Source organism: Anarrhichthys ocellatus, unplaced genomic scaffold, assembly GCF_004355925.1.
Source record: "Anarrhichthys ocellatus isolate YVR2014 unplaced genomic scaffold, GSC_Weel_1.0 scaffold39, whole genome shotgun sequence".
NCBI lineage: Eukaryota > Metazoa > Chordata > Actinopteri > Perciformes > Anarhichadidae > Anarrhichthys > Anarrhichthys ocellatus.
Window position 1 is genome coordinate 367,485 of NW_022280069.1, and position 11,904 is coordinate 379,388.

At 40.3% G+C, this 11,904-nt stretch overlaps 1 protein-coding gene across 1 annotated transcript in view; it reads left to right on the plus strand.

Annotated features, from left to right (window-relative positions):
- The window catches only part of gabbr1a (gamma-aminobutyric acid (GABA) B receptor, 1a), a 60,489-nt gene that overhangs the window by 44,008 nt on the left and 4,577 nt on the right, over nucleotides 1-11,904 (plus strand). Inside the window, exons 17-21 of the mRNA XM_031867562.1 lie at nucleotides 3,496-3,628; nucleotides 5,416-5,532; nucleotides 6,894-7,004; nucleotides 9,369-9,462; nucleotides 10,669-10,796. Of these exons, the coding sequence (XP_031723422.1) occupies nucleotides 3,496-3,628; nucleotides 5,416-5,532; nucleotides 6,894-7,004; nucleotides 9,369-9,462; nucleotides 10,669-10,796 (583 nt within the window). The remainder of the gene's footprint in view (nucleotides 1-3,495; nucleotides 3,629-5,415; nucleotides 5,533-6,893; nucleotides 7,005-9,368; nucleotides 9,463-10,668; nucleotides 10,797-11,904) is intronic.

An 11,904-nucleotide genomic window follows, 5' to 3' on the forward strand; every position in this document is an offset into this window, starting at 1 on the left:
ATTTCTAAGCCTAATACATGTCTGTGAACCAGTTGCAGCATATCTCTGATGTCTTTTGAACATAGTATATTTATGTTTGATCCGGGTCAAAGTGATTTAAAATCCCCATAAATCCATGAGCTTATCAGGAGTTTTTCCTAAAGCTGGAGTGGTTTGTTCCTTTGGGGATCTCCGGCTGCCTCCGGTGTGCCAATCGGGCCTTCTTCCAGCTCTGATTATATTTCAAACACAGTTTCACCGAGGGCTGATCTCAGCAGCCAAAACACTACAGAGTCAAATCAAATCATATTTATTCAGTAAGCTGTTTTCACAAAATGAGTTTGCCACCAACTGCCTTGTTGGGAGACGAAAAACAAAACCAGTTTTAAAAACAAAGAAAATATTAAACGCAATCACAGTCTTAAAGGAGCAAACAGTTTAACGGTTATATTCAGGCTTCCCACGGTCATGAAATTCCTGAAAAAGTTATGAAATTAGAAAAACTGTTTTCCAGGCCTGGAAATGGTTTGAATATGAATATACATTGTTTTGGCTATTGTTTTAAATATGGTCTTGAAAATCACAAAACATGTCTAACGTTACGAGAGGGTCTGGGTTCTCTCGCTGCTCGGGTTAGGCCTTGCGTCCCCCTGTTGCTCTGTCCCTGGTGCTTCCAGGCAGGGTTTCCCAGAGGCGCTCATTCGATTGTTGTCTCTTGGGGGTCTCGTTGCCTTTTTGTGGTTGCAGGTTGGCAGCTGACACTGTGCTGCAGGCGCCGCATTTTAACCAACATAAGCTCATAGTCTCGGTCGGCATCGCTGCTTTAAATTGCTTAAATTGAGTCACGGAAATGGGGGGAAATATTATGGAAAATTCATTAGTAAGTAGCTTACTACTAATAATTACTAATATTATAGTATATTACTATAATATATAGTATTATAGTAATACTATTAGTAGTAAATTAGCAACTGTTTGCTAACAAGGGACAATTTGTTAATGCTGTGTTCACAACTTGTTTCTGCTGCCCCCGAGTGGACAACAAATGTCACTTATTGCAAGTTTAAATATCTATCGCTAAGTCTGGTTATTGATGTGATCTTCTGATGCGTCCAGTGAAGCCACAGTAAAGTTTTAGCACAGAATATCTTCCTGTGATCTAAAACATCAACAGCAAACATCAGATTTCGGTCCCTTAAAATCACACAAGAACTTCTTTTTATTCAAACTATTCAACAATGATTCAGGGAGACATGCACATGGAAGAGAATTTGTTTTTCTTCTGACAGTAGCCTTGATTTAAAGCAACCACAAGCGGTGATGCATAAAACAGAGGGAAGCGGCACTCCACATCAGAAACGCACACTGAGCATTATATATCCATGGTATGTAACAGCATATGTAACAGTGTGTGTCCATATTGAAGGCTGTAGGAGTGTGTGGCTGTACAGTGAATAAGCAGTGTGACCTCGGGGCAACACAAGGGCAGGTCAATGGGATGAAAGAATAAAAGACACACCTACTGCTGCAGGATGAGCTGGAGCTTAGCGGCAGAGGAAAGCTGCTGTGCCGGGTGGGTGGGTGTTATGGTAGAGTGCAGATTATATTAAAAACACACACATCTTAAATCTGGAGTTTTTGAGAGTATTATATTACCCAGATTGTCTCTAACGTAGCATTTATACAAATGCATTGTTTCAACAGAATAGAAATCAGTAGTGGTGGAATGCACATTTACTCAAGTACTATACTTAAGTACAATTTTCAGATGCTTTCTTGAGTATTTCCATTTTATGCTACTTTATACTTCTACTCCAAGACATCTCAGAGGCAATGTAATGTACTACATCCGACATTACTTTACATATTACTTGTTTTCACAGTGTGATATTAGTACTTTTACTTACGTAAAGGATCTGAATACTTCTCTCACCATTGGAAATCACTGGACTTATTTTCATTTAAATGGGAAATAACTCATTGCTTCCTTTTCCTCTAAGCTCCTGTCTGAACCTCCACATAGGGCACAGTGTACATGATTACCACAGCCACGCTTTAGTGCAGTCACCAGATTTAAAAAACTTTCATCTGGTGTCAAAGATGTAGGCTGGGAAATGTGGATCAGGAGCTTAAGACACCCACAATGAATTGTTGCGGCCTTTCAAAAAGATACAGTATATACATAGTTTTTAAAGGACTGCTTCACCCAAATTACAAAAATACTTAGGTTTCGTCTGTCCAGGTTTTTGGATCTCTTGTCTTTCCAGAAACAGCGTTGCGTTACTGTGGATAATCCACAGGCTGTCAGTGTCAACTGCTCAGTCAGTGTCATTGAAACTACTTCTTTACTATGGTTGGTCCACCACTTCGGTAAAGACTGAAATATATCAACAACTATTCAACGAATTGCCATGAAATGTTGTACTGACATTCATAGTCCCCAGAGGATGAATACTTCTCACTTTGGTGATCCCTGTTTTTTATTTTTTTTTAATTTATGTCGCCACCAGGATGTTGACATTTGTGTTTTTGAGTAAAAAGTCTAAACAACAGTTGGATTGATTGCCATGAAACACATTCATGCTCCTTTAGTGTTTCAACTAGCACCATCATAAAGTCATATTTTCTACTTTTCTAATAGTTATATGATGACTAAATACCTGCAAAACTAATGACATTCCAATCAGTTTAATGCGAACACTCTAAACTTAGATGTTGATCATTGTGAATTTATTGCCTGGTCCCAAATCCATTCTAACTCCATCCATAGATACTAGATACTACTTGTCACACTGTCTTAGAGTTTGGAATATCACTGTACAAAGCAGAATTCAATTTTTTTGGATTTTTTCAAGAAATTTCTGGAGCTGTTTCACCACCACAGTTCTTTAAATAACAGTTTTCCCAGCTGTGAGCAGATATCCCATTTCCTTTGTGCACTGCATTGTGGGAGTATAGTTACCATTAACCGCATCATGCGAAAATCAACCATAGTTGGTTTGCATTCAGTCTGATTTGAGTATACTTCAGTTTGTCTCTTTCATGGTTCCTTCTGCAGTGAAGTGTATTCCAGCTCAGTTCGTTTTGTATTCAGCTTCACAAATGTCATTTTTGTTTGTCACCTGTGATCATTTCTGTTGTGACAAACTGTTAATTTCACCTTTAATATGCATTGCACTGTTCAGCGCGTCATACTAATCAGACTAATGACTGTCAATCACACAAGGATATGCCCAGGAAAGATAAACGATCCATATTTGGTCCTTTTGACCGCTAGATTGTCTGAATCAGGAAATAACGATGGTAAAATTATAAATTGTAAAACAACATGAGAGAAATTAACAACAATTGATAACATTTCTAAGAGCAGACAGAAAGGCCACCAACACAATTAATCCCTATTTACCTGTAAATTCGACAAATGTACCTTTAAGCAGAAATGATAATTAGCGGTGTTTTTCTGTCTTAATGCTTTTGTTTTTTTTGTCCTGATGTGTGAATCTGTCACTGTTTCAGCTACATCCAGAACTCTCAGCCGTACCTGAACAACATGACAGCGGTGGGCTGCATGATGGCTCTGGCCGCAGTGTTCCCTCTGGGGATTGACGGTCACCACGTCCACAGATCTCAGTTCCCCGTCGTCTGCCAGGTAACAGGAGAAAGAGACAGACCGAGGTAGAGAGGAGCCAGAGGGCACGATGAAGGCTGGGGATTGTCTGCAAATGTTTGGATTTCATTGATTTGACGCTTGCGCCAAAACAGTCACTTTTACAATGTGTTTAAAAGTAGCTTAGAGGAGGTGTAGAAGACATTGAATTCAGATTTATTAAAACATTTTAAGCATTTGTTCTTCTTCCTTACCTTTAAAATAATTCATGTTTTACACCTCGGTTTAATGGAAACCTGTTTTAACAATTTAACCCCCTATAGTCCAATTGAAATTACATTAACATCACTTTGCAGTCAAAAATAATATATGTTTTTATGTGTATTGTTAATACCATAAGGTAGTCTTGATTTAAGCAAACATGCAGTGTTGTTGCTTACAAGCCTTAGGCACACAAGGTGTTTTTAGAGGATGCAGCTAAACGGATCAAAGTGACATTTGCGAGTACTTTTAGGCTCTGTTTTTAATGTGCTGCAGCTAAACAGCTCATTAAATAACTAACAAGCAAACTGACGTTGGCAGTGCACTTTTCACCGGTAAATATTTGTTTGGCTGCTCGTTCAACAAGCTAAGTGAGGAGCTAAATGAGATGAGACGTGAGCAGGAAAGCTAATGTGGTTTGTCTCATGTGTTGCGTCAATGTAACATCTGCCTGATAAAACCGAAACTTTACTGCTTCATGGCAATACGGTTAAAAATGCAGTGATTTGATTGGCTGTATGGAAAAAGTGCTCCACCTACTGTACGTGGACGGAGAACATGGTGGTGCCTTCGTGAAACCAGCAAAATTTTTATTTCTACCTTTTGGTTTCATGTAGCAGAAACATGTGATTTGATTTCATTTGGACTTTAATATAGTTTCCCTGGGAAAGGTTGGGAAAGTTATCTTATTTCACTGTGTCGCATATTGTACATATTGTGTATTATCTTGGTCCAGTTTTAAACCCATGTTTTTATAGTTGCACTAATGAACATATTCTAGATGTAATGTGTATCATTTAAACACATTTCCCCAAAGTCCAGTCTCACAAATTTGGTATCTTTAAGAATTTTGGGATATCAACTAGAATTTTAAATGTTTATTTAAGTTTGGCTGCACAGCATCAATTTGATGAAATGAAAAAAAAAGCAGATTAACTTCAAACTATATATTTTCATGTATAAAGATACAAACCTACTTTTCATTGTTGATATCACAGATTTAATTACGCTACATTTACATCCACTCAGATTCTTTTCTTCAGTTTTGGTATTCTGTGGCACAGACATGATTTGCCGGGTGCCAGAATAGCACAGACGATGGGATCCAGCACTAATGAGGAGTGGGAGTCCTTCCTCTGTCACCCATGTTGAGTCTTTTTGTTGGAGAGGCGAGAGGGAGATTTCCATTTCTGTCGTCTCTCTCCTCTTTGTCCCTGTCCAGTTATTCTCTCTCATGCTTTGTTCTGCCTCTCTCTTGCACTCTGCCTCTGACCTCCTACTCTGAATATGTTTTTTTTATGTTTCTGCTGCAATCTCTTCATTTCCTCAAAATTATATCGTCTCTTGTTTCTGCTAGCATCTATCTATTTATTCATCCATCCATCATATAGTTAACTATATATATATATATATATATATACATATATATATATATATATATATACAGTATATGTATAGTAATTGTCTCACTTCTGAAACCAAAACTACACCCTTGAATAAAAAATGAATAAAGTAAAGTATGAAGTAGTGATTAAAATTCTCTCCTCCTCTCCTCACCCCTCTTCCAGTTCCGTCTGTGGCTCCTCGGCCTCGGCTTCAGCCTGGCGTATGGCAGCATGTTCACCAAGATCTGGTGGGTCCACACCCTCTTCACGAAGAAGGACGAAAAGAAGGAGAAGAAGAAGGTAAGGAGGAAGAGTGTGGAGGGAGGGAGGGATAAGCCTCTCAGCGGTCTCAGGAGAGAGGAGAAAGGATGGGGGCGGGAGGCCGGGCCACGCAGCGTGTGTGGCGCCGGCTGATAAAAAAGTCAAGTCAAAAACTTTGCAGGCTTCCTAGCAACATAAGCTTCTAAGAGGCCAGCTCGGCATCATTCACTACTGCAGGGTTGTAGCGAGACAGCAGGGATAAGTGTGTTGGACACACACTGACATAGATACTGTACTTTACACATGCACACACACACAAAGCACATGCGCCTACACACATGCAACATTTATGCACAGAAACATGCAGATTTGGGGCACACACATAGCCCGGCCCCTGATACCAACGTCATCAGCTATATTTGCATACTGCCGTGTGTGTATTTTTGTGTGTGTGTGTGTGTGTGTGCCTCCTCTTGAAGATAGTGTATCCTGGAGCCAGCAAGATACTGCCAGTTTGAGATGTGTTGTGGGAATTTCTAAGACCAAATCAGAAGAATAAGAGATTAAGCCATTTGTGGAATATTTATGAATATGGATGAGTATTAAAGTTCTATGCAGAAATCCAACCTTCGGGGGGTTTATTATTTGAGCCAAAGCACAACGAATCGGGTTGACTTTCAACTCTCTTCATGTCCACAGAAGGGCAATTTGCCAGAGAGCTCTGCATTAGTATTTAAAGAAACTTTCACAATTGGAGGGGAGAATGAGTGCCTTTCAAATCATTTTTCATGCAACTCAAGTGAACAGGCGCCCAGGACTGTGTAATGTGTTTTCGTCTTTATTTTATTTTCTCAGTTTTAATCATTGCACGCTTGAATGGCCGTTAGTATGTTGGAGTAGCTGGGAGTAAGACGGCGTGGTAAGCGAGAGGAGGGAGCACAGTGGGAGACCTCATTTTGGTGACTTGTTTTTTCGGTTACGGCTCTATTGCTTCCATTATAGGTTAAGCTAAGAATAATAGAGTTGATATCAGCTGGCCAAGGAAACTGTCCACACAAAGAGCAGTGTCATCTCAGTGTGTATAAATGACGGTTTCAGGTGGCAGCCCAAATAAAGCTACTGCAGCTCTCCGTGTGTCGCCACACACACACACACACACACACACACACACATACACACTCCTGCTGCTCCTAAAATATACTTTGACACAGACACTTGTTCACACACCCAGAGACACACATCCAGAAAGACAATTCGCACCCAGTCATCCAGAAATCACAAGGACGCCTGTCGTATTATTTGTCCTGGTTGTTTGTCTTTGTTTGTGGACTGGCTGGTGATGCCCTTGGATAGTGATGACTGTTGTGCGTATGTGTGTCTGTGTGTCTTTGCTCACACAGCAACACTTGGAGCCATGGAAACTCTACGCAACAGTTGGAGTGCTGCTGGCTATCGACTTCCTGTCACTCATGATCTGGCAGATTGTGGATCCTCTGCACGTTACGGTGGAGGTAGAGTACGAAAGACAGATGAGTTAATTTGTGTGTCATCGCCTGCTTGCAGTCGCTGTCATGAGTCAATAACGCAGTAATGAGACACCACGATTGTTAAAAGGGAAAATAGAAAAAATAATTGAAATGTTCTTTCATTTTTAATCGTCTTACACTCAAGGAGCACAATCTAAAATAAGGATGGATGTCACAAAGCACAGACGAACAGCAGCACTATAAGGGCGACATTTACAACCTGAATAATTTCATGTATTTGTGTTCGTTTGATAGTGCAAACACTTTCAGCACTGTTAAAGGTACCCTGTGGCATTTGTCGCAAACAAAAATCAGCATTCATCAAGCAGCCAAACAAACACGTTCAGTGAATTTCCTGCCTCATTAAACATTTATCTTCTGAAGGTCTCATGAAAATGTTTAACTTCATTAAACCTGCTTTAATCAATATTTTCAGCACAGAACAACGTTCAATTGTCCACTAGCTCTGTGATGTATTTTGGTCTCTTAGAGCTCATTGTTTTGGTTTTACAGGACGTTTACTGTGTGGTTCAGTCTGAGCTGCTCTCATCAACCTTCATGTCGTCGCTGTTGGGCAGAAACCTCGTATCTCCATATTCCGTCTTTTCTTTTCTTTTTTCATCAATCCGTGCTATTGGTCACCCTTTACCTCTGCCTGTGGGTTTTACAAATATTGAATCAATGAGAAGTATTACAAAGACTAAATCTTGTAACTCCATTGGATCCTCAAACTCTCAAATCTCATAAGTCAGCATCCCTCTTGCATGAAGTTTCGCTCACAGCAGAGCTGAAGGAAAACAGCGGCAAGGTGATTTCGTCCGACTTCATTTGAGGCAGTTTCACCATCGTCTCATAATGGCCCGCCACCGTTTCATAATGAACTGAAAATATTTAGATTTTTCCACCCCCTCACCCAGACCTCACCACTGGGTTAAAACTATGCAGTTTGCCTGTTAAGCAAATGTATCTCTGATGGTATCGTTGCGATAACGCTGAGACTAGCATAGCTAGCGATGTGACCTCAGCGGCTCAATGGTGGTTCTTATCAATGACGGACAAAACATGTCCGTCAAGAACAATGTAACTCCATTTGAGCTTGATTTTGACGAACTATCTGAACATATGTAAAGACACAAAATAAAATATGAAGATGCTTCAGGTGTTCAGGTATTGTAAAAACATAGTTTTTTTGTGGTTTTGGATATACAAGGTGTCTGCCTGACAGCAATGATATGCATGTGTCATATGTCTTTTCAAAAAAAGTATGAAAAAAAAGCTCCCACAGATCAAATTTACACGACCTGCCGAGCACCAAATGGTAGACGAAGTCAGCGACTAGCTGACTAGAGCTGAAGGGGGACTACATTCATTATCAAGCCAGTGACACAACCACAAATACTTACAGGCTCAATCCACATCTGACTGGTGTTAAAGGAGGCTAAACATTTGGTTCTTTAGCAGATGAATACTCCACTAAGTTCACCAGCTAGTCGCATACTTTTTCTTTCTGCTATATGGTGATGAGCAAGTAGTGTACAGTGGACTTGTCCAGCTTTTTCAACTAAAACAGCTGTCTGCTGCAGCCAAAAATGACAGTATGAGAGTGGTGAGAGTAAATCAAAACAGTACAGTTGTTGGACAGAAAACCAAAACAATTATCCAAAAGATGCTAAAATGCTGCACGGATCTAAGCCTACAGGAACTGGCTAAATGGGATAAACCTCTGTGGGTTTATCATTAAGGGCGTCTCTTTTTTACAATCATCATATTTCTAAATTTTATGATATGTCACTGCCACTCACTGTTGATATGCCTTCCTGCACAGGGGTGATGTCATGAGAACACATGCATTTGTGTCCTCATGCCTGTGCTGGTTAAACTCCAGATTCAAACAATACAGTGACATCAAAATATTGATCCAATGTGCTAGTAGTTAAAAACTCCACAGGGCAGCTTTTACACATCTGTGACTTCATAATAATAATAACATTAATGTGTAGGAACAAGAGTAAACTGTTTACGTCATCATCGGCCCTAATCTGCACAGTGCTGACTTTAACTACCGTCAAGCCTTTTATTTAAATTGCTATATTTCATATTTATTGGATATTTATCTGAGACTCATTTTAATTCAGTCGCATCTATATCTGACATACGGGACAGACCGGGGGGATCAACCGTGAAGTCAATTGGGCTTGTGCTTACTGTGCATTTTTACCTCTTCCTCCAGAATGCTGCTGTCTCATCGTTTCTTATTATCTCCCCCCCCTGACTCTCTCCCTCTTCCCCTCTTCCCCTCTCTCTCTATTTATCCTCCCATTCCTCTTCTTCTGTCTGCCGTGCGAGTAGAAGTTCACTAAGGAGACCCCTAAAGAAGATTTGGATGTCCTGATTCAGCCCTTGCTGGAGCACTGCAGCTCAGAGAAGATGAACACGTGGCTCGGTATCCGTCCTCTCTGTTTCTTTTTTACCCTCTCATATCTCAATCTGTCTCTTTATCACTCTTTGCCCTGCTCTGGTTTTGAATAATCTTTGTCACACACACATGGGCATATGCAGACACATATGCGTACACACACACGTCACCACCATTCACTCTGAATTAAACAGGCCTCGTATCACAGCTTCCTCCCTCAGCTCCCGCCACCTCCCCCCCCCTCCCCTTGCATTTGATTCCTCTTTTCTCCCTCTTTGCTTCTCTTTTTGCCGGCCCACGCAGTCCCTCTCTCTCCCTGTCTGTCTGTCTGTCTTAGCGTGGCAGCTCTTATGAAAGTATAATGGTGCTGAAATTCAAATAATGTGGGTCACAAACTGGGCCATTGCCCCATAGCATTTCCTTTCTCATAGGAGAAGAAATGGTTTAATATCAGGCGGTATAAAGCGACAATGGACAGTCTGAAGAAGTGTCGAACTTACTCAGTCACAGAGCCTCTTTTCTTCTCTGCTTCTCTCTCTTTCACTTTTATGTTTTCTTTTCCCTGTCAGTCTAACTGGCTTTCAGCACATTCAACCATTTTGCACTTTAGTTTCTACTGCATCTACATTTTATGTTGTCTTCCTCTGCACTACTCGGTCGCACTCACTTGCTCTCTCAATGGCCACATCGAGCTGTTCACAATGTTACTACACAAGAAGCATCTTCTGTTTTCTGCTCGTTGATGTGCCGATATGTCGATAAGACTGCATCTATCTCTACATCCTGCAAACGAGCACAACAAATGTGTTGTTGCGTCATAGGAAAGCCTACTGTGTGTGCTAACAGGTGTCTGTCAGTGTTAAGAAGATTGGAGCAGCTAACTTTTTATTATGCTCACCCTCAATTAAGATTTGACTCGAACTGTTTTGATACAATCACAGTTACCAATATGGAGACAAACAGGGACAAATGTTTTGTCAATTTAAAAGATGAAAAGCTTAAACTGTACACTGACATGTAGAATGATAACACAACCAAACTTATTTATACATATATTTTTGTTTTATTTTCAGGGATCCAGTCTTCAGCTTTCATTTTACCATCAATAATTCTGTTTTTCATAATGACAAAAGATTTGGCCTCCATTTTTTCCATACAATACTGTGTACATCACTGTTGCACACATCATACTATATCATTTTCGTGTTGTCCCTGTTTCCCCTCTTCCTGTAGGTGTGGTTTATGGCTACAAGGGTCTGCTGCTGCTGCTGGGAATATTTCTGGCTTACGAGACCAAGTCTGTCTCCACAGAAAAGATCAACGACCATCGGGCCGTGGGGATGGCTATTTACAACGTCGCTGTGAGTCCAAAAAAAGAAATGACACCATCACGCCTCAACTCCTGTTTCTGGGTGCTGCTGTCTGCTAAGAGCAGTCTGTGGCACGCTGAATAACTTTAAAGTGGCAATAAATACGATTTTTATTGCCTCATAGTACAAAATGGCTGTAGTATATCTGTGTGTGTGTGGGGGGGGGGGGGGTAATCAATGCCAGGGCCTCTTTGATTACTTTGCCTGGTGCTCAGCTTTTTTGCTGGCAGAAGCCACTTTCCTGCTCATTTCAGAGCAATGGCCAGTGTGTCAAGACATTTCAGCTGCAAGAGCTTAAAAGCTTCTTTATTCTCAAAGGGCTACTCTGTGCAGCTCCTGCTGGTTGTTTATAAAAGTTAATGGAGTTCATAGATAACTTAATGCCCCCCTCAATGCTTGTGGTGTAGTTTCCTGGTTTGAGTAGATAACAGACTAGAATATTACCCTGAAATACTTCCTGTGCAGCTACAATTGAGTTTACATATTATACTGTTTTTTTAGTTTTTAGTTGCAGGATCAAGGTTTCTGGATTCACCTTTTTGCATTGATCTTCAAAAATCATTAAACAAGAAGTCCACTGTGGGGCACAACAGAACATAAATGTATGCAGTTCCTCGCAGAAGAACTTCTGGGATGTGCTGAACATTACGGATTGATGATCTGGTATAAAATAGAGAAAAGTACATGTTGGTATAATGATTGGTGGGAGCAATATGAGAAACAGAAACAGGCTTATAAATATATAAAGTATTCAAGCTTTTCCACAAGTACGCCTTGAGATTTGATTCTCTAAAAAGCAGATCCCTGGACGCAGTGCTGTCCAAATGATAACACTGCCAGCACAGGCTGCTGTCTTGTATGAATCATGCATTTTGATTGCCTATGGTGCCTGTGGTGATATACAAATAGTCATATCCCAGGTCTCCTTTATAAACATGAAAATGTGTTCTCAATGGGACTTCCTGGTGAAATAAACGCTAAATAAAATCAATAAAATACGAAAAGGGTTTATCACAAACTTTCACTGTGCTGCAATGTCATGCAACTCTGGCATGACAACATTTACATATACTATATATATATATATATATATATATAT